The sequence below is a fragment of the Aaosphaeria arxii genome (assembly GCF_010015735.1).
Source record: "Aaosphaeria arxii CBS 175.79 unplaced genomic scaffold BU24scaffold_5, whole genome shotgun sequence".
Lineage (NCBI taxonomy): Eukaryota > Fungi > Ascomycota > Dothideomycetes > Pleosporales > Aaosphaeria > Aaosphaeria arxii.
In genome coordinates this window covers 220,114-241,692 of record NW_022983478.1, presented here as the reverse complement: position 1 = coordinate 241,692, position 21,579 = coordinate 220,114, and the positions used below count along the sequence as shown (strand labels likewise).

The 21,579-nt window shown below is 48.2% G+C and overlaps 9 protein-coding genes across 9 annotated transcripts; 4 read left to right on the top strand and 5 right to left on the bottom strand.

Annotated features, from left to right (window-relative positions):
* Window positions 1–804: 804 nt before the first annotated feature.
* BU24DRAFT_423210 (RmlC-like cupin) lies at window positions 805–2,262 on the top strand. Its single transcript, XM_033528184.1, has one exon. The coding sequence runs from the start codon at window positions 1,122–1,124 to the stop codon at window positions 2,127–2,129; it is 1,008 nt and encodes a 335-aa protein (XP_033382518.1). The 5' UTR covers window positions 805–1,121; the 3' UTR covers window positions 2,130–2,262.
* Window positions 2,263–2,385: 123 nt separating this feature from the next.
* On the bottom strand, window positions 2,386–2,994 carry BU24DRAFT_462988 (uncharacterized protein; the record flags this gene model as incomplete). Its single annotated transcript, XM_033532069.1, has 1 exon — window positions 2,386–2,994. The coding sequence occupies one exon, from the start codon at window positions 2,992–2,994 to the stop codon at window positions 2,386–2,388; it is 609 nt and encodes a 202-aa protein (XP_033382517.1).
* Window positions 2,995–5,866: 2,872 nt separating this feature from the next.
* Window positions 5,867–6,202, bottom strand: BU24DRAFT_409942 (uncharacterized protein; the record flags this gene model as incomplete). The annotated part of the gene is made up of 1 exon (XM_033525953.1): window positions 5,867–6,202. The coding sequence occupies one exon, from the start codon at window positions 6,200–6,202 to the stop codon at window positions 5,867–5,869; it is 336 nt and encodes a 111-aa protein (XP_033382516.1).
* Window positions 6,203–6,769: 567 nt separating this feature from the next.
* On the top strand, window positions 6,770–7,031 carry BU24DRAFT_423209 (uncharacterized protein). Its single transcript, XM_033528183.1, has one exon. It carries the CDS (start codon window positions 6,774–6,776, stop codon window positions 7,005–7,007), a length of 234 nt encoding a protein of 77 aa, XP_033382515.1. The 5' UTR covers window positions 6,770–6,773; the 3' UTR covers window positions 7,008–7,031.
* Window positions 7,032–7,541: 510 nt separating this feature from the next.
* BU24DRAFT_348590 (uncharacterized protein) lies at window positions 7,542–8,803 on the bottom strand (the record flags this gene model as incomplete). The annotated part of the gene is made up of 4 exons (XM_033523572.1): window positions 7,542–8,033; window positions 8,085–8,271; window positions 8,324–8,533; window positions 8,586–8,803. The coding sequence occupies 4 exons, from the start codon at window positions 8,801–8,803 to the stop codon at window positions 7,542–7,544; spliced, it is 1,107 nt and encodes a 368-aa protein (XP_033382514.1).
* Window positions 8,804–10,030: 1,227 nt separating this feature from the next.
* BU24DRAFT_441792 (uncharacterized protein) lies at window positions 10,031–12,419 on the bottom strand. The gene is made up of 2 exons (XM_033530469.1): window positions 11,816–12,419; window positions 10,031–11,746 (listed from the first exon to the last, which is right to left on the bottom strand). The coding sequence occupies exons 1-2, from the start codon at window positions 12,389–12,391 to the stop codon at window positions 10,394–10,396; spliced, it is 1,929 nt and encodes a 642-aa protein (XP_033382513.1). The 5' UTR covers window positions 12,392–12,419; the 3' UTR covers window positions 10,031–10,393.
* A 609-nt stretch (window positions 12,420–13,028) lies between these two features.
* Window positions 13,029–14,882, bottom strand: BU24DRAFT_462984 (uncharacterized protein; the record flags this gene model as incomplete). The annotated part of the gene is made up of 2 exons (XM_033532068.1): window positions 13,029–13,383; window positions 13,453–14,882. The coding sequence occupies 2 exons, from the start codon at window positions 14,880–14,882 to the stop codon at window positions 13,029–13,031; spliced, it is 1,785 nt and encodes a 594-aa protein (XP_033382512.1).
* Window positions 14,883–15,738: 856 nt separating this feature from the next.
* On the top strand, window positions 15,739–17,270 carry BU24DRAFT_462983 (kinase-like protein; the record flags this gene model as incomplete). Its single annotated transcript, XM_033532067.1, has 2 exons — window positions 15,739–17,043; window positions 17,121–17,270. 2 exons carry the CDS (start codon window positions 15,739–15,741, stop codon window positions 17,268–17,270), a joined length of 1,455 nt encoding a protein of 484 aa, XP_033382511.1.
* A 2,364-nt stretch (window positions 17,271–19,634) lies between these two features.
* On the top strand, window positions 19,635–21,530 carry BU24DRAFT_481590 (uncharacterized protein; the record flags this gene model as incomplete). Its single annotated transcript, XM_033533180.1, has 4 exons — window positions 19,635–19,894; window positions 19,954–20,120; window positions 20,169–20,722; window positions 20,781–21,530. The coding sequence occupies 4 exons, from the start codon at window positions 19,635–19,637 to the stop codon at window positions 21,255–21,257; spliced, it is 1,458 nt and encodes a 485-aa protein (XP_033382510.1). The 3' UTR covers window positions 21,258–21,530.
* Window positions 21,531–21,579: the final 49 nt, after the last annotated feature.

The following is a 21,579-nucleotide window of genomic DNA, read 5'->3' as shown; positions in this document are numbered from 1 at the left end:
CTCCATGTAATAAAGACGATAACTTTAATACGTCGCCAACTATCGGCAGAACATTATTGCACGCTTACATACAAAGCTGGGGAATATACAATCCCAGCCTTGTGTGGCTTGATCAACGATCTGGGTCATAGCGTAGATCTTGTACCTACAGCAAGGTCAAAACTCAGGGTAACACAGCGCATGTCGTGAGACGGAGCATCTCCAGACCCTGAACGCCCAGCAGACCCTGTTGGAGTTCGATTGACGTAGATCAATGGCAGTGGCTTTTGCATTTGGGCCTGATTGATTCTGGTGCGGAATCAGATAGTGACGATGTGGCTAGTTCAGGTACGTCGTTGTCGAAAAGACATCTTTCCACGTCATACTTGTCTGCCCAGAGATGGCCGGATAGTTGCTCGCGGGAGGGAATGGCATTTTTCTCAGCCTTACGCCTACGCCTACGCCATCTATCCGATCGATACGAGGTTGGCGGAAGACAGATGTCCAGAATGAGACGGTGGGGACTAGAAGAAAGGGGCTAGGTGTGGAATAGATTGATACACAGTTTGTAATGTCTGACAGCGTGCGTGGAAAGCAAGGCTGGCAAGGCTAACAGAGACAACAGTAGGAGAGTGTGAATGTCGTCAGGTCAGGTCATCCAGACTCGTATTGGAGAGAATGGAATAGGGAGGAGAGGAAGAGGATGACGTAGACTCAAGGCTAATAATAATGCCGCAGCCGAGAAGATGCAGAGACGTGATTGGTGGATTGGGGCTAGCGGGTAACCAATCGAGATGCAGGAGTTGGGTTGTCATTGCTCTGTCAGCTTTTCACTCTCGTCTGGCGCAAAGTCAAGCCAGTCAAGCCTCCATTACTCACCATTGCAAAGCAACAACCTCATACACCTACCTCATCTATGCCATTCACTACACACTACACACTACCATAGCGCTCTACCGCAAACGCACAGTATTCTTAGAACTCCTCAGTAGCTAATGGATCGCATTATTCATACCTTACTTGAGCATCGAATCGAATCATCTACCATTGTCTCGCACTAACTCCCTCCCTCTACAGCTTCGCAACTGACTTGTATAAAGAGGCTTCGACCCATCGTCGTTGCCAGAATTCTTCTTTTCTTGATGCCAGACCACAACAGCAACTCATCTACTCTCAGTAACCAACAGTCTACTACAAACACAGCAACTACAACCACAACAGCTTCCTCCTTCCTCAACACCAAAACTCTAGCAACTCTCGTCGCACTCCTAGCTTTCACCCTGGCTCTACTCGCTCCCTTCCGATCCAGCCTCTCCAAAGCTCTCGCCAGCTCCAACACAGTCCGCAACATGTCTTCCACCACATCCCCAGCCCTCAAGATCACAAAGCGCCCCTGGGCTGCTCGAGGCCACGCCGACCACGACTGGCTCTACACCTTCCACACCTTCTCCTTCGCCTCCTACTACGACCCTCGCCATGAGTCCTTCGGGCCCCTCCGCGTCATCAACGAGGACCGCGTCAAGGCCGGCACCGGCTTCGGCACCCACTCGCACTCGGAATTCCTCATCTTCTCCTACATCGTCAACGGCGTGCTCGAGCACAAGGACTCGATGGGCAACCTCGAGAACCTGAAGCGCGGGGAGGTGCAGTTCACATCGGCCGGCACGGGCATCCGACACAGCGAGTACAACCGCAACCGGGACTCGGAGGTGCACTTCCTGCAGATCTGGGCCAAGCCCAACAAGCGGGGCCTCAAGCCGCACTACGAGACCAAGAAGTTCACCGACGAGCAGAAGCAGGACAAGCTCGTCCGCATCATGGAGTACACCGACCGCCTGGCCGACAGCAAGGACTCCATCGGCCTCCAGGCAGACCTCAGCATGGACGCTAGCATCCTGTCGCCAGGAAAGACCGTCACGCACGACCTCGTCGCCGACGGCGAGAGGAAGGTCTACGTCCACGTCGTCATGAACGGCCGCACGCAACCCAAGGACGGCGGCGCGAAGATCAAGGTCGGCGACACCGTCCTCGGAGAGGGTGATGGCGCATACATCGCCGGCGCGCAACGCCCTGGAAAGATTGAGATCGAGAGCGTCGGCGACAAGCCCGCCGAGTTCCTGCTCTTCGATCTCGGCAACGACGATGCTTGAATGCCTCCGCAAGGCGTGAAATTGTAAATTCTGGAAAAGTTCTTTAAGCCTGCACTGCACTCATGATATCAAATTATCCTTTTTTGTACATAACATATAACGAGAATAAGAATTTCCTTATGATACCTCTTAACCAATTGCCTTCTTTTCTGTGATTGACGTGCACCATTATTCCTGAACATCAAGTCCCTATAACCATGCTCCCTACTACCCATACGTCCCTTACAAACACTACATAACCAACTCCCCCTCCTCTCTAAACCTCTCTCCCTTTCCCCTTCTCCCCACCATCACCCCCAATACCAACAGCACCTAAACCAACACTCCTCAACGCCGCTCCCACCCTCTCCCCCTCCACCCTCCCCATCCCCACAACACCCCTCCCCCACCCCTCACAAATCACCCTTTCCCTCTCCACCGACCTCGCCCACGCATCTCTTAGTCCCGGGTCATCAAACGACCTCCGTGTGAAGATCTCCCGCGGCGCATCGCGCGAGAGGTGCGCGTCCCTGTCGTCTCGTCTCCTCCAGGACAGCGGCTGAGGACTAGGCGTGCGGCGAGAGAAGCGGAGGCGTGTTAGGAGGGTGAGTTGCGTGGGTTCGTGAACTGCTGGCGGTGGGGAAGGGAGGGATACGGGGGGTGTGGATGGGATATGAGGGGGCGCGGTTTCTGGGGTACGAGGGGTACTGGGCTTTTGAGGCTGGGGAGGGGGTAGAGGGGGTGAAGGGCGTGAGGTGGGCTTCTCGGGTTCAGACGAGGCGTCTGGCGTTAGTGTGAGGGTGAGGGATTCTTCGTCGGGGAGTTTTGAATGCTTTCGTCGTCGCCATGGTAAGGGGAGGTGGTGGGATATGATGTGGAAGGGCATCGTGAGTGTCAGTACGTAGGTTGTTATGGGGAGTTGGGAGGAGGGGAGTTGGGAGGGGAATGGGGATGGGGTTTGTATAGGATGCATAGTGCACTGTTGGGTTGGGGGTGATTGTCGTGGGAGCTACGTTCGTTGTGAATGCACGGCATGGTGGTGATTTGGGGGTGGAAGTGAAAAGGATGTAGGGAGGTGAGGTGGATGTGAAGGGCAGGTCATCTCGATTTCTTTTCGTTTGAGTGTTCGAACGGCCTTGAACTTTGCTGAAGAGATGTATCTCACGTCCCGAAATCTTCTGTTTACTGTGTCAGTGAAGTGTTGGTATATGGGTTGATGGTCAGTCTTTCGAAGAGGATATCGACGACATGGTTTGTGAGCCTTGGAGTTGGGGTTTGAGGGTTGGAAGATGGCCGGTTAGGGTTGAGTGATTGTACATTAGAGGTCGTTCGTCTTGGTGATGTGTCCGGGAGGATGTGTAGTGGATGTTGCTATCGTCTGTCTATATCAGAGCAGTGAATGTGCGGTACTTTGATCAAACAGCGTCAGAACGCTGTACAGTCTGATACCAGGAGAGCTGACTTCTTGATATGAACAACATTAGATTGATTCGAATCGTATAACTCGTATATGCTTATCAGCAACAATCTCCAAACGAAAGTAGCGGTAAAAAGATTCGTACTTGAAATGCTCGCAAGGCACGAGTAGAAGAACTGTGAGAATCAACAGCCTCCTACCGATGGTGATTAAAAGGGTATACACAGTCTGTCGACGCTAAACGCGCTACATTGAGAGAAAAGATTTACATCGCAAGATGGAAAGGAAAATCGTAGAAAGTTGACGTCGTCCCTCTCCCTCCACATGACGGATGACATGTAGATAGTCCCTCCAGGTAGGTTTTGCGCTATGCACCCTAGAAGCTTGATGGAAACAAGGTTTGCTATTCCACGATGTCGAAAAGCGCTAGCCAATAAATAGCACGTAGATGTGTTGTGTGTGTCTTGGGCCTAGATGAGAATAAGCGTGATGAACGGAGATTTTCTTGCTGTCTAGCTCACTTGGGATATTATTGTCGTTGGAAGATGCAGTGCAGTTTAATATTCGCGACCTAGGGCGTCGAATCTCTTCTCTCCGGCCTGCCTCTCGATGGCTGGCGCATAGCGACTTAGCGTCAGGAGAACGAGACAGAGCAGCGCGTAGGCGAGACCGATGACGGAGAGGATGAAGCCCATTTTTCTTTGCTTTCTTGAAAAAGATTTCGCTGCGTTGTAAGGATGAAGAGAGTGAGGATTACAAGCAAGCAACAAGCAAGCAACAAGCAAGCAACGAAGCGCCGAAGGAGGGTATGGAGTCGATTGTCGATAACTATGAGAGGGAAGGACAGGGGGATTCGTTAAAGAGCAGAATGAACGAACGAAGGGGCTGCTGGGGTGGGAAAAGTGGCTTGACAGATCAGATCAATTTCTTCTCGCGGACTGGGCGAACGGACCTGTTGAGGCTTGACGTGGAACCATGGAAGACGGTTTCACGGCTGCTGATTGGTGGAGATGCCGTTTGGCGGATGATGCGCAGGTGGAGAATTCGGCACGGCACACGAGATAGGGATGCACAGGGAAGTGCAAGCGAGGATTAATCAATTTTCTGCTTCCTACAGGGAAAGGTAAGCCGTGGGGTGCTGTTTGAGTTGTGATGTTTCGTTTGGACTGACGAGAGATGGAAATGGAGATGGGCATTCGAACTGGATCATGGTCATTAATATGCATGAAAAGAATTGCCTGCTGCGCTCGATATAGGTTTCGCGTGCATGATTATTGGTGCTTAAGAATCAAGTACTTATTTAGTTCTTGTTTGTATCTCACAGAAAAGAACTGTCTGAGTGACGGTAGATCATCTTGATAATGTACTTCGTATACTGAGAACATTTACCACCAAACACATTGACAACTGCAGAAATGATCACTCATATTGTTTTCTCTTTAATAATGAAATTACTGCATGTTCATGTCCTTATATTGAAAATGTCTAAACGCAGTAAATACCATTCTACTGTTGCAATTGGTAGATCACTATCAATGCTGAAGCCCAAAGCGGATAAGACGGAATTGGGTGACTTTCGTTGTACAAGTAACAGATCTTCACGCTTCTTACACCATGTTTACGAATACAAAACTCGCATGCGTGCCCGTAACGAGACAGCCCTGTCGTGTTTGCATTATTCATTTTTCATCAGCGCAATGGGAACGCGATCGCTTTGTAAGTTCGGATCGACGAATCAAAAGAATCTTGCTTACAGTTAAGGTTGGTCAAAACTCAAGGTCTTCTGCTAACTTCAGTCGTCTCATGATTGCATTTTTATGCCGATTTGCTGCTGAAATTCAAATACACAATATCAAATGGTTGATTTAACAATCGTTCACGCTACGTTGGGTCTGCATACGGTGCTCAACCTCGGACCCACAGGGATCTGCGAGCCTGTAGTTTAAACCGTTAAGTACGAGTAGACATGGCTTTTCGGAGTAGCGCTGTACCAGTACTCTGGGCCCAGTTGATGCCATACTGTTTCGTATTAATTGGAAATGTCGCAGATGGTCAATAACCCAACAAGGCCATCACATTCTTAACAGATCTACATGAATCCTGGAGAGGTGCAGAAGACTTCAGGAATGTGACAATCACAGTTCGAATCATGAAGCTATTGAAATACAGATCACTAGTTTATGAAAATCCTATACTTTTGCAGCAATGGTGGTTTGCTTGAGCATGCCATCACATTTACCCATCCGGTTAGACTTTCATGAATGTGATTGACCTCCATACATCATATCTAACCTGTTCCTCGCAACTCCCACCTCACATTACGCAGCGCAAATCCCCCATACTACCTCCGCACTGGATGCACCGGAGCAGGCAAATCCGGCAAACTTTGACCTCGATGGCGCCGCTCTCTATCCTGCACATTGATCACACGCATCTCAATCGAATCAGGATCGTAATATTCTGGTGGCGGCGATGCGGGACGCGGGCCCATCTGCGTTGCTACGGTCTGTTCTATTGTTTCTCGAACGGCTCGTAGCAGCTTTGTGTAGAGTTCGACATCACGTCTTCGTCCTGAGACGACTAGTCCTGCAAGAGCTATCACAGCGACGAACCAGAATATCCAGGTTGCGAATGCGAAGGACGCGACTTTTTCGAGGCAGGGGCACTCTGCAGCCATGTTGGGGATGAGAAGAGGACTGGTGGTTCTATGTGTGGGAGTTTCCCAGAGAGGTAAGGTTATATAAAAGATTAGTCTTTCGTTTGAGACATGTTGTCAACAACCCAAATACACCCAGCCGACTGTATCAGGTACGTGTACGAATAGCATTATGAATATTAATCGTTCTTGTTGGCAGTGCGTGCCCGTAATTAGAGATTCTATGCTGGGTCCAGATCCTGTACTATCATGATGTCTTCTCGCCCAGTATCTCCCACCATCGAATACACAAACTCTACCTGAAACATTAATCATGGCAGCTTCCCATCCCTGAAAGCGTGGCTTACAATAGATCCGGGCTGTCAACCCAGAAAAGGAACATCGTTGATCTCTAGCCGCTCCTTGGCCTAGCGGAGATTGACGTGGTGGAGATGTCTCCGACGCCCATGTGGCGCAACTCCACCAGCGACCTAGAACCCTACCTAGAACCACCACCAACACCCCGCAGTTGTAACCTGCAAGCGACCGCCGAGGTGATTTTCTTTGAACCCCTGGATCGTCATCTCGCAGCTCCGCTTTCCTCGCTCACCTCATGCGACGACCCACCTTTTGGTCTGCAACGTGCCCGCCCAAGCAAGAAAGACGGCGAGGAGTTCTCCACTCTCGCATGTTCGGCAGTCGCTTCGTGCAGGGGTTTGGGGGTTTGCGTTGCGACATCGAGATCATGCATGATGTATGGGATGTATTGCTATCTGGAGTCTGTTGTGCTGGCTGGTGTCTTGTGTCTGATGTGATTGGCAGCAAACCGACGGATACGATCTTTTAGTAGTGGAAGGCTTGCTGTAGTTTTTATAGGCTCTCGCCGAGATGAAATAGAGGTATATGGGCATCTGTTAATAGGGTCGACCTCCTGACAGTTCATTGTAAGAAGATTACTGAACGTGTGCATGGATGACGTAGAATTTGATTGTGGGAGCGAATGATATCAAGAAGAGATCCATCTGCCGTTTGCTCTACGGTAGCACGAGATGATCGTGTCGCACGTCACAAGTTTGCAAGTAGTTGTTGTTGCACGTCTCAGATGCGCCTCACCAAGGAGCCCCGAACAGTGGCATGATACGTGGTCGTGATATCAATATGGCCGTGGAGATTCAATTGAACGCAGGACATGATTTCCCACAGTTTCCTTTCCTTTACTTCGTTTGATAGTATTACAATGTTGTATTATTCTCGCTATGACGCGTGCATTTCTATTCCTTCGTCCGGGTATCGTTTATTATGAAAGAGAGAGTAAGCTCCTGATAAGACATACATGAGCGGTATTGAAAGCATCGGCCCGTTAAATCATCCTCTAAGCCCGTTAAATCATCCTCTTCTCAGTGACCCTTATATTGTCCTTATGAAGAGGTGTTTCATCGCCGAACATGGAGTACGGTGCTTCCTGGGAACTTCGTGAACTGCCCTCAGCGTTGTCGTGCCCGTCCTTGGAGCCCACATCCTCCACTACGATCTTCAGGTCGGTGCGGCATTCAATAACACCCAAAGACTCGTCACTTTCGTTGCTTGTGCGCTTGTTGCCGTTGCCGTTCATCGACTTCATCTGGAAAGACTGGAGGTGGCCGGTACCCGTACCGGTCTGCTTATTGCGTGAGTGGGGATCGGTGTGCGAATGGCCTGGATGCGAAGAGCTGTGTGCTTCAGGATACATGTCGTTTTCCGTTTTACCACTTGCGAGTCGGACGACCAAGCTGGCCATGGACATTTCGATGTTCAGTTTGACCATGTAAACGACGGGATGGAACTGAATGTACACGACTTGATTGGGGAGGAACATGAGTCCGATGAGAAGGCCCTGCGAAAGTTAGATGGCTGTTCGTTCAATGAGTATAGTGGCGGCACTTACATCCATCAAAATGGAAACGATCATTAGTTTGGCGTTGAAACCGACCAGCGGTTGGTATTTCTTCAAGCCGTGTTGGTCGACAAGTCTGATCTTGACAGTGCGAAGGAAGTAGTAGTTGAGCACGGCATCGACGATCAAAATCAGAACTTTGGAGATCTTGTCCCAGATGTTATTGATTTTAACGAAACTGTCAGAGTTAGTCAAAGTGAAAGGATGATGGGGCAAGTGTGAGCATTTACATGTCAGCCGCCGGAGGCACAGTATGTGCGGGAATCCAGATGCAGAAGACAGCGATGTTGATCAGCGTGATAATAACCACAGTGCCCCATTTGATGTTTCGAATGGTGCTTCGATGTTCGGCGATAAGGGCTATCCGATTGATGATAATCTGCATGAGAAGCTGAATCTGTAGCACCCAGAAGACCAAAATGAAGAACAACACTGGTACACTAGATTTGGGTCAGTTCTGATCATTAGAGAATTGCAACACCAAGCACTTACGTTGGACCAAGTGTTCCATTCAGGAAGAGCCATCCTATGATACCAATAACCAAGTTGGCCATAATCTCTCCCCACACCATGTAGATGTAGACACTCCTCAAAGGATTTCGATTACGCCTTGTCTGCTTGATTGCCTCCCATACTGTCAAAAATCCAAAGCCCAAGGTGAAGCCTGCTGCAGCTGCAGCAAGCTGGTAGTCCGAGACCGTGGCACTCATCCTCGACGATATGAGTGAATGCTGCTCGAGAAAGAGTGTTAGGCGAAAGGAGTTCCAGTAGGAGAATATAGAATGTGGGACCGAATTCTGTAAGATATATCAATCAAAGAACCGAGGCGGGCGAGGATCCAGGGGCACGCTACTGTATGTCGCTGAGCTGAGTCGGTACCCAGCCTACCCTATCGATATTGGATGGCAATATGGAACTTGACTCGCTAGGAAACGACTTCTGACTTCTTGACACCTGCATCAGGCCAATCAAATCGCCATTGGTGCCCATTTTTGCCTTCTTTACGCATGGAAAAGGCATGGAATCACCATGTTGGAGCCACGTGTGATCCACTTTGACCTTGAACACCTGCATTAGCCCAGCTCTGCTATGCAAATCCTTTTACAGGGACTGTACGTAAAGTGGTGTGGGGTTGCTTGCTCAACTCAAAGTCTCAAACTTAATTCTTGGGGAGTTTGGCCGAGGATGACCGTACCGAAGATGGTCCGCCAAGTCTGGCACGTTAGAGCTTTTGTGGGCGCTGTTCTAACCAAGGTCATACCAGCTGAGCGGTTCGTCAGTTATGCTGCGGGAGGAGTTGATACCAGAAAGGGCCTTTGGTTCGAACACATTACTGGCGGTGATGCATATGCAGTTCCATCGCTTCAAGGCATGGTTGAGACAAACTCGACGTTCCTCGGGACAATGGTTTCGTAACCCCAACATTTCTCGCGGACGAATGGCAGAGCGTCTTGAATGGCCTGAGACCCCTGCTCTAATGCACGATGTGAATCAGTCGGTGGCGATCATTGTATAGCTTTGCGCATCAGTGTATTGCTCCTTTGAGCATATTCCTCCGAGCTTGGCCAGATCACCATGGAATTGCATATGAATGCAGTAAGCGTGGACTTCCTATTCGGCAGATCATGATCGTTCAAGTTGCCGAATGAACCAACTCAAACTGGAAGGCACTAGGCAATGGGGCATCAGGTAGAAATTTCGGTTGGAGTGGTCGTTGGTGGCAGATTAATGTTAACGTTGCCCACTCAGTCCTACAGAAAGTCACCGACGAAGGCCCGCCCCGGCGCGCTAAAGAGAAATCCCCCATAGACCTTTGTTACGAGACGAGGACCACGAGGCGAGTAGTAAAAATCATGATCAAGTATTAGTTACTATCTATCGGAGCGACGTTGCCGACCATGCATCTATTTCTAGGCCAGTCAAGGCTTTAAGACGATGTATTGCATTTGAGACCTAGAAAAACTGGGCCTGGCATCTTAATAACCACCTGTGCAGCGTAGTCAAAATATTCGCATACCACTGCAAGTCATAGTCCAAGATCCCTCGTCATGTATTTTAGTATCTAATCTGTGAACCCAAAGGCTGCGTAGTTCAGTTGACTGAGGCCGCCCTTCAATTTCTGGTTCTTATAGCTGACTTGGCCACCCAACTGACGTGCATATCAGCTCAGACAATGCCGCCTCGCAAAATGTGGTTCGCCATGGTTCGGACGGAAACGCCGTAGCTGCTTTCACTCGCAGTAACGTCCTTTGCAGCGTTGCATCGCTCGTGCTACGCCTCGTCCACGTCAGCGAAAACGCCTATGGATTGACGAAGCTCTCTTTGGCTTCCAGAAGCTGTGCAAGGTTTGCGACATTGTGTTCAGACAAGGAGCCTACAACTATGCCATTGACACTCTTATCGAGCTGTTCGACTTCGGCCTGAAGTGGTGATATTTGGTCACCCTCATCTACGCTGGAAATAGTCGTGGAAGCATTCGAATTCAATAACCACGACTCTACCCGTGGCGAGAGCCGGTCTGAGCCGTCCGATATCGTTTCGTCCTCTGTCATATCGTCGTCGTCAGAATCAGATATGTCAAACCATTCATGTTTCCATATATTCTGTTCACCCTGCGCATACACATCCGAGCGCAACCAGCCACATATGTTGCGTGTTGCATTCTCTGAGATATGCTCCTGATCTCGTACCATTTCCTTGTAAGATATACTTGTAGCGCATTCATCTCTGGTTTCCTGGATCGACGTCTCACCGAATGTCTGTTGACTGCCTGAATTTTGCGACGATAGAAAATCAAGACTGCCATCATCGCATTTCCAATCGATGCCTTCGTACTGAAGCCAATGATCATCACATTGTTGATGGGCTCGAACCTCTATATCGACATTATCAAGCTCAGTCCTACCAAACGGTTTCCATTTGCACACAGGGAGTCGAACGTGACGATCGGACTGGGAAAGGAACAAAAGCCGGCACTCATCCGCACGCGAGATGGTCCCATTAGTCACAAGAGGGTTGGATACCCGTTCTTGAATGAACGACTGGACCACTCCAGACCATGCAGCAGAGTGAAGATCAACGAGTATTTGCCCATAATGAACATCCTGGAGGAGCTTATCTTGTAAGTCTAATATGATGCAACCGAGCCATAGAAATGCCACTTTCGGCGAGCGCTCCATGCACAAACGCCCAATTACATACGAGTTATTGCCAGCCACCTGCTTGATTGCTGCCAGAGATCCTTGAAGCCAGGGGGTGACGGCATTGCATTCAATATTTGGCTCATAGAAAACGCTGAGAAGGAGGGGACGCATGCCTCCCATATTGCAGCTCAAAGTCAAAAGTTTGTCTAGTTGATGGCTCCTGTGAATGCAATCGTCATTCGAGTCTTCACCTAAGGATGCTGGTGTAATTTGTGATACACCCATACTGCTACTTGGAGCTGGCAATCGTAACGACCCCATGCTGCCCATAGAAGGTAGTAAAAGGACAGAAGCTAACGCAGCTTGACTCTGATCGAAAACGTTGTGACGAGCGCAAAATCTGTTGAGGTAATGGGTGGCACCTGAGAATGTAGCGGCTGAACATATAGAAGACATAGACTTCAGTGGGTGCAGTAGCAGAAAGCCAAAACTTTTCTGAAGCTGGATCGACTAAGGTGCTAGAGACGTTTCTTGTTCACATTCCACGGTTGCTTGCTAACCCTGGCCTGGGGCAAGAACGGCAGCCCACCGTCGAGCTTCTTGTGGATTTACGTCACCAAGTTCCACACTGACGAGATTTCCTTCATCTTGACGTTGAGTCGTGTCTTGGTGAGTTGTTGCTTGACTTTCGGTGTAGGTAAGAGAGCAATTTCCAGGGATAATCTCTGTCCAGCGGGCAGAAAGAATGTATGCCCAAGCTATAACAAGTATGGCAAGATAGTCTTGATTGCGTATGAAGCATGACAATAATGTATGTTGTCTCTCAGTCGACTTAGATATTGACAAAGAGACCGGCTCCTTCACACCGACCTGGATGCTTACTGATTGCCGAAATAGCGGCATCGCGTAGGTGCATTTCGCTCCACAAGAGCCCCAAATAGATTCCCCTGTAGTGATAACTCCTAACTGGTAATCCTCCAGCCTTATTTTGCGCGACAAGGCGGGATGGTGTTGACAGATGCCTTGAGTAGCAAATGATGAAGCTGGAAGTCCCGATCGGCCCTCGACGTTGGCGTGAAGCCGAGCCCAGGTTTTGAAACCACTTTCGTAGATGGAACGAAATCCTTCGGCGCTTAATCGAACCGCATCGTCCATAATGAACCTCTGATGAATACAATGTGATGTGAGTGGATTCTGAGACCATCTGGCTTCTGTTCGTGTAGGAGTGGGGCACGTAGGGTAGATCCTGGCGCCTGATTTGTGGACCGAGCGTATAGACGTAGATTAGTTGATAAGATTCGAGAATACGTGCAAATCGCTAGGAAGTGTACGTTTAAGAAGACCCGCATGCTTTTCGTATTAATTGGATTCTCTAACGTATTTTCCCTAAGATAATGGGATCGTGAAGGGATTCAATACCCCATATTCCTAATTGTTTGCAATATTTTCATCACTGCAGTGCAAGATGCAATCCTCCTCGAAGAAGGTGATTGCATTGTCTATGGTCACTGTTGGCGACATTCGTAGTATCTAATATAACGAAGCATCAGATTGTAGTACCAGAAACTCTCAAGAATTAGCGGCGTTGCTAACAATCAGTTAGAGCATTTTGCACAGCTCATCTTCGTGTTCATGTTAATAATCTAAATAGCAACAACTTAGACGCTACTAAATTTTTCCGAAGCACAGTAAACCACTCGAATAAGGATTGGACTGTGGCATTATGACATCCATTCCACATGAAAATCGACCAATACATAAACCTGCCCAGGGCTGTTCCTCGTGGCGTCGTTTAGACCCGAATACCTTTCAGAGAATTCACAACTCGATCAAGGTAGGCTTGTTGGAGCAGTGTTGCGATGGCGGAGTCGGTCTGGTCAAGGTTGTCGTTGAGCCCAAGTGCCTCCATGCCCTTCAAACAAGTTTGGACTACTTCATAGAATTTATCCCCCATTGTATTCCTGATAGATTTGACAATGTTCGATGACCCATCTGGACGCTTGAGCAAGACATCTCTGACCATCTTTAGATCAGAGAGATTCTTCGGTTTACCGTCCACCATGCCGCCGGATGGGGTATGGCACTGGAATCCAAGTAATTCGTCGGCCTGTTTCCAATGCGCAATCTCAAGTAGAACTATCCCCAGACTATAGATGTCATAGCTCTTTTTTTATCCATCGAAACGATTGTCTCCCAGATATCCGGGATGGACATACACGCCCCATTGGTGATCTTCGACAGGGGCAGTATTTGTCAAACCAGCCTCATCTAGCCTTGCGTACTCTAGTCCACTGAGGTATACGTTGCAAAGCTCAGCTTTCGTATTGCGAACGAGAAGGACATTGGCACTACGAATGCCTTTGTGTAGCCAATTCACGGTATGGAGATAGCCCAATCCTTCGGTTATTCTCTGCGCTAGCATGAGTCGCTCATTCAGTGTTGGTGGGTCTTTCTCGAATAGTGACGACAACGGTTGTGGCGCGCCGGTTTCCTTAGTCGAGTAAATGAGGCCGAACCGAGGATTTTCTCCTTTCACTTCGAAGTAGCCTTTGCAATCCGGAATGCAAAACTCTTCCGGTCGGTTGGGAATCTTCAGCAACGTGACCAATCGTTCCACGCTGCTCACAACAAACGGATCTGGCTGAGTCTCCACTTGAACCCCATCTAATGCAACGGAGATCTCTCTATACCTCTTCCATTCTATCCATGCATGATGACCCTGGAATTGGCATACTTCTCGCTCAGAGCCTTCAGTGGCGATCCCCGTATTTAGGTTTATGATCTCGGTGTCGGGAATGCGATTCGTCGGCTGATTGACGGATTCTAACGCCTTCGAGGCAACAATACTGAAACGGGTAATGCGCTCCAATGGAGTTTCCGAGGTAGGCATCGAGCCATTGTGTTGGTTCTGCGCCTTTAAGAATTGGTTTATGTCTGAGATACTCTTGGTGAGTTGTAACATGCCCATCGTGATTTGATCACCTGCCTGGCGGAGCCACTCTCGTTGACTGTCGCTCGCGGTTTCATGAAGAAAATCTGTCAATTGCTTCAACCGATGTAATCGGTCTTCCACCAGCTTCTTGTCCTTCAATGCCCAGACCCATCGACGCGGCTGGACACAAGTATCTTTCAGCCCTTTGGAAATGCATATTATGTGATTTAAACCTCGGGGGTACCTTCTAGACCCCCATGGTCCTTGTGAAGTTCCTTCAGACAGGCCTCCGAATCTTTTGATGGCCTCGGTCACCTCGTCTTCCGTACGACTGGGAGATGACGTCCCTTCGTTATCGTTATGGTCGCTGGAGCCATTATTGACATCTGCACTGGTCATCAAGTTTCCTCTTGTCATGGTCAAATCCCCCATCTTGGTTGGAGAAGTGTCCTCATTGCCTTCAGTGTTCCTCGACCGGTGCGAGTCTGTCCCATCCAAAATCCTCTCCGTATGACGCAGGCTGACTTTTCGCAAGTCTTTCAGGAGTATTTTGATTTCTCCTAGGATAGCCAGAACAAGGGGTCGGTTGATTTTCATCTTCTCATACTCATCGTGCTGAGCATGGTCGGCAAGACAAGTGATGTCACCCCAATCCTGGAATCGCGCATATTCCATCTTCAGCCGCAACGTCAATACCTCGCATTCCTGTGTCATATTCGCGGCCGAAAAAAGTATCCGTAGCCTGGAGGTATTCATAAGAATCACGAACCAACAATAGCACATCGCTTACCCTTTTTGCAGCCCTCGAACACCTGAATTGACAGCGAAGCTGCTCCCAGGCTAAGACCAGCAATAGAGAACGGATCACCCATTGGATCGAAGAGGTCAGCGGTGGCTGGGATGAAATTTAGGAAGTGTAGAAAAGAGAATCAGCGCCAGCAAAGATTGGAGGTGCGAGGACGGGGAGGAGAGGAAGCAGAATGATCAAAGAGTCATTCAGGGGGCGGGCCGTCTGTACATGAACACTGACAGACGGAATACCATTGTTACATAACGGAGGGTGTACAGGTACACAGTGGGTTCATTTGTTACATTGTTTCGATTTGTCATGTAGTGTTACCGTTGCCTTGCAAAGCAGTCTTATCCGAGTGTACTCCCTCGAAAACGATGGAATGACCCACTTGACCGCTTCCGTTGTATCAACAGAAGAAGGTATCTCACCGCCATTGGGATACCCCTTGGCATATTATACTTCACCACGGGCTGGAAGCTCCATAGGCCTTTAGTCCGCCTCATGGAATGGTCACACATATGGCAGTGATGCTATAGAAGCTCGTGCACATTAACAAGGATCCTTCACTGCTCCTAAGGCAGTATACTATGACTCTACGGTTTCGTAGCCCTATATATGAATTCCTCTGAACCCAGTTTTGCTTGTTCTGCTCAGTTCATTCCCTCCTTTCCTTTTGCTCGAAGTTTCCCTTCACTTACGTTCTTTCGACTCTTGCACAAGCTCTCTGGTACTTTGAAACACACCCTTCTTCAAGACACTTCCCGATACGGTGTCTCCATGGCGATCCCTAGACCACGCTGTGAACCGTCACAACGCATCTCCCGCAACGCTGTACAGACTGGAACACAAATGACACCTAAGGCTCCTGCAACCCGAATCTCAGAACATGAAGTACTTGGTCAAGAGAGTACAAAGCCCAGTTATGAAACTTTCAATGAGAGGGACACGGAAGAGTCCGCTAGCTCTCAGGACATCATCACCAGCAATGCAGTTCCGAGCCGAGTGCATTCGAGAATGACAGTATCCGAATACCACGAGAATCAACCCCGTTTCTACTTTAAACGTTCTGCATCTGGTGCACGGCGTGAGATTCGCAAGCGCATCTCCGATCAGCCCTTTAATTTCTCGAATGATCCACTCGAATACCGCGACACGATATCTCGGAACGGTAGCAATGCTATTGTGCATGCGAAGGAGTGCGAGGATGCCCATGGCAACAAAGATTTTGTCGCTGTGAAAGTTATGAACCTTTCGACTACAGAGGGAAGGATCAAAGCTGAGAACGAGGTCGAATTGATGAAGAGGAATTCTCTTCGTCACAATCACATTATTGCTTATCTCGGCCGTTACAAGTTAAAAGGCGACCCCGACAGACTGTACGTTATGTCTTACCCTGTTGCGAAATATAATTTGAAGCAACTACTGGAGGCCCCACTAGAAGGACCAGCTAAAGATGAGCGCGAGATATATCTGAGACGATATTTCTCTTGCATAAGCGAGGCCTTGAATTTTCTACACTCCAATAAAGTCAAGCATCGAGATATCAAGCCGGAAAATATTCTTATCGACAAATCCAACACTGTCTTGCTGACCGACTTCGACCTTTCCAAGCAGTATTCGAACACGGAGATCATCTCCCAAGGCCCGGCTTCTCGTACGATCATGTATTCACCAAGAGAGGTCGCCGACGCAAAACTACGGAAAGGGATGGCATCGGATGTGTTCTCTCTAGGATGCGTCTTCCTTGAGATGACAAGTGTAATACTGGGGCACCATCCTAGCAACTTACACAGTGCGCTAGTCAGGTCAAAGCGTTCGAATATCATATACCACCAAGCTGTGAACGACGGAAAGGTTTCGCATTGGGTGAAGAATCTCGCAAATCCAAAACAGAACGGCACAAAGCTCACAGGACAAGTAAAAGTGAGACAACCCCACGAGCCATCTGCAGAGTTGGGAATCAATGAAACTCACCTCAATACGATCCTCAATATGATGGATGACGACCCAAAACGACGCCCCAAGATGTCGGAAGTGCGAAGAATTTTCAAATCACTAGGGCATAAGTGTGAAAGCTGCTCGGTGAGTTTAGACATTCTGCCAGTCGATGAACGATAAACTAACAAGTGAGACTCCCCTCACGGATCGTGATCGCGCAGGCCGCGAAGTCACTCTCCAAGCCAAAGGAACACCTCGACGAGGATGTAGGGCATATCGAGTCGGGCGGAATATCGAAGATCGGCGTCTGCATACCATCGATGAAGAGAAATTCTGGGAAGTTGAAGGCCGTCTGGTTTATGATAATCTAGATAACGAAAGCAGCTGGAAGGCCGATTGCGTTAAAGACTGCCCAACTTTCGTGTTGCTGCTAGGGTTTGCCATTTTCTTTCTAGGTAAGTTCGCCTCCAATGCGTCGAATTTTGTCGAGACTTGAATAACTTGTATTGCTCTATCGTAGGCGGACCGCTGATAACGCTGCATATATTAATCGGCCGACCATAGACGCTATCCGGAAATTCCGCTGCAAGTAACAACGTTCGAGCAAACCCTTCTGCCTGGTAGTCCACTGCTCAAATCAGTTTACATTACTGGAGTTCTATATGTAGGACTCCGTTTCGATAAGGGTTATCCAGGGTCCACAGCGCTCTTGTCGTTTGTTCTAATCGGTCGAAAACGCCAGAAGAACAGAGGCAGGAAGACTCAGGTCATAGAATGTATCGAAGACTATTATATAGAGATAGAATGATAATAGAATCCCTTTTAGATGATACACTGATCTCTAACGTGATCTATAATGATATCTATGACTCGCAGGATCTTCATGCCTATCAATGCGGCAACTATCATTTCCAATAATCGATAAAGTTGATTTCAATATAGCGCTCTCTGGAAAGAGACACCATGAATACTTGAAAAACTGCCGTACTGTTGTGCGGGCTGATATCTCAGGTTCGTTGATAGTGTCTGCAAAGGTGGGTCTGTTGATCTACTTTGTGAGTCGCAGCTGTGGGGAGTCACAACATTTGGGAGTCCCAGACACTTCCAAATCATTTCGTCAGATCCTAGACATGCGGTGTGCCGTGTAACTCCACCCCGCACTTGTACTGCATACCACTGCGCCTCAGTGAATGGCTGGGGTACGACACTGCGTGGCAGAGCATTATCACAAGTCTGTAACTTCGATAATTCCAGCGAAGATCCCCCAACCTCTAGGTAGACACAGAGACAAGGTATCGGTATCCAAAGGCTGTTATGACTTGAACGAGCATGGACTGGGATCTATCTTACTTCAGAGAGCCTCATTGATTGATGTCAAGCCCAGAGTTTCATGTACTCCCCATCTGTTGTTTCAACGCTACAGTGGAGAGAATGACATTGCGCTACCTGGCAATTTCCGGTATTGTAATGGAACTAATGAGTAACGGCCAAACAGCCTATCGTTGTCATTGAAGCAAGATACAGGTGCTATTGCATCGCCACAGTGTTACGTGTTATCCGTCCTGCTGAGAGCCCGATGATCTGGTCAGTGAAACAGAGAGTTTCATAAGGGAAGTGGTATGCGAAGATATATACATTGTCCATGGAACATGGTCAGATGTACCAAGATCGTTGTCACAGAACTGTAAAGCAAACAGCTGATGGCCTACATCCATGAAACTGTACCAAGAGATTCTTTCGCAGACAGCTTCGTCATGACTCAATTTGATATCCAACCTGAGTAGTGAAGTAGGAAACGATGAATGGTACCTGAGAAATATGCATAAGTTACAATCGGAGACGACGAAAATAAAGCACAGACGCCACCGTTTCGATGGTCACAAGCCTAGGCTCCTGCATGATTTGATTTTCGATTTTGCAACATTGCGCGTAAAGTTACCTGCGAAGAAAGTTCTAGAATAATCTGTAATAGTGAGTTTATTCTAGCATGAGCTTTTCGAGTGGGAGCAGTTACCACTCTACATCAAATACACCGCATTCACGTCTATCTTATTATATTAGGAAGAGAAACACTGCAGTGATCAAGATGGCACGCACGATACAGTCGCATATCACAGCCCATTGCTTGACGTGATACTGATTCTTCACCCCACAAACTCGTGGTCGAAATGTGGAGTAATAGCTACGTAAGCAACCAATTTCTGGGGAAAGGGCTCTTGATTTTGCTACGTCGCGTCGGCATGAGAACCAAGGTTCGTAAATAAAAACCCTAAATACGACGGGTCATCGTACTTTTTGTACATTTTAATGCTTAGACCGGATCACTTTCAACCGTAGCCAACAAGAGCTTGTCCCGAAGAAGATGCTTTCAAACTTTATCAACGGAGATGAAAGATCCACCAATCAGAATAACGCAAACCCTGGAATCCAAATGCATATGGTAGATTCATTTATGATTCAATGAATACCGGTTCGGGTAGAAATTGCCTATGATGGCTCTTGTTGACATCGATGGAAAATCTTGCGTATGCTCTAATTTCTGACAAGTTTAACGCAGCTCGACACCATGGCCTTGAGAAAAGATCACCGCCTCAAATAGGGAAACTATAAGATCTGTGTGTATTTCGGGTAATAATAGACTCACCTTTCTAACAGAATCGCGATGTAACAATTGTATGGTATAAGTATTCGATTGATGCTGCTTCGTTACAATCAAACTCATTGTGTTCTTCAAGATGGTACTGAGCGCCATAGCATTCTTCTCTAGTGTGCTGTACTGCACAACTGTGCTGGCTGCTCCTAATCAAATTTCCTACGGCTTGAAGCCCAACGATCGCTTCTTCGCCACATCCGATGGAAAACCATTCTTTTGGCAGGCTGACACAGCTTGGTTGCTTTATCAGAATTTGAATCTGACGGAAGCTAAAACATATATTGATGATCGAGCTACCAAGGGGTTCACGGTCATCTTGACGGCAGCTCTTTTCCAGGAAGGGTAAGTTAATCATATGATCAAGATATCTGTCCATTGTCTCACTCTGAATATGTGCTTAGTCTTAAGACCCCCAACCGCCAGGGCGATCTGCCCTTCATCAACCAGGACTTCTCAAAGCCCAATGAACCGTACTGGCAGCACGTCGACACCGTAATTGAATATGCATGGCAGAAGCAAGTTCGCATCGCCCTGGTCCCAGCCTGGGGAAACTTGATTCACACGAATGGTATTGTTTTCTGAGAATTTTATCTCCCGGTGATTCTAATCTAGGTAGATAATTTACCCGGTCCGGTCAACCAAAGCAATGCTTTTGATTTTGGACAATGGATTGGAAAGAGATATCCGGGCCTTCCCAAGATGCTCGTTGGGGACACCAATCCATACTGGATGAATAAGACAGCCGTCAAGGCAAATTACGCATTAGGCGGTGCCTATCCAGCTCAAAAGGTAACCGACTTTAGCGATGTGTATGAGGCACAGGCTGCTGGTCTCGTTAGCGGGGAAGGTAAAGGTGCCATGATAACGATACACTGCACGAATCAGTGGTTCGAAGGAGGCCCTTTGGCATTGGCTTCATCGTTCTTTGGTCACCGTTCATGGCTTACATTCGATACTTCACAATCTGGACACTCAGATTTCCCTCCAAACCCGCCGATTCCTTGGTGGAATGCCAGACGAGGGTACGAACCGGTCGAGATAATGTACAAGGTCCACCAAAAGCGACCTATACTTGACAACGAGCCACATTACGAAGGGCGATACAACAATGCTAAGCAAGGAAATGCATACTGGAACGCTTCAAATGTACGAATTGGGAGCTACCAAGCTGTAAGTGATTCACAAGGATTTACAACAGAGCGTACAGTAGTAACATAGTTGCGCAAAGGTGTTCTCCGGAGCCTCGGGAGTGACGTACGGCTCTGACAACGTTTGGCAAATGTACATTCCCGGGTTGTCAGAGCCTACAGGCTCAGGTCCTACGAGGAGCTGGGCAGAAGACATCTCGCTACCGGGCTCGTCGCAGATCCAGTACGTCAAGAAAGTAATTCTCGACCGAAAATCGTACTTCACTCGAGTACCTGCGCAGGAAATCATTATTGGAGATAATGGAAGTGGGGAAGAGCATGTCACCGCAACCATTGATGGCGCTGGTGGATTTATTCTTGTCTTCACTCCAATCTCGGTTCCTTTTACCATCTCGACAACTAGTTTGAGATCGCGACGACCCAAAGCCTCCTGGTACAATCCCTTGAATGGTGAGTATATGGTCTTTGCATTAGATGGCTCTCTAAAGTCTACCGAGACGTTTACTCCACCTACTGCTCCAGACCATTCGGACTGGGTGCTTGTACTGGAGGGCTAGCAGATAATACATCTCTGCAATTTAGCAATCGAGTCCGAAAGAAATAAACGCATTTCGCTTGATAACAGACCGTTCATAAAATAGTGTAGAAGTATAAGACGTGCTCACTCCGTGATTGGTTAATCAATCTGCAGTATAATGTATATCCTAATCACGATTCAGAAAGTAATACAGGACAATAGTGACCAACACATACTACGTGCAAGAGTTGAGCATTGGTACATGCTGTACTCTGTACATACGAAAGTAGGGACACACGTCTTTTCAAATTCATTCCGCGCAGTTGTCGTTCGCTCCTCCGCTTTCCAAAGGGTTCTGCTGC

Excerpts from the sequence above, each read along its gene's own strand:
- BU24DRAFT_441792 (XM_033530469.1), bottom strand. The coding sequence starts at position 12,391 with ATGGACGATGCGGTTCGATTAAGCGCCGAAGGATTTCGTTCCATCTAC. Across the intron at positions 11,747-11,815 it reads AAGCTCGACGGTGGGCTGCC|TCGATCCAGCTTCAGAAAAG; the intron begins GTTCTTGCCCCA and ends CTAGCACCTTAG.
- BU24DRAFT_423209 (XM_033528183.1), top strand. The coding sequence starts at position 6,774 with ATGCGACGACCCACCTTTTGGTCTGCAACGTGCCCGCCCAAGCAAGAA.
- BU24DRAFT_423210 (XM_033528184.1), top strand. The coding sequence starts at position 1,122 with ATGCCAGACCACAACAGCAACTCATCTACTCTCAGTAACCAACAGTCT.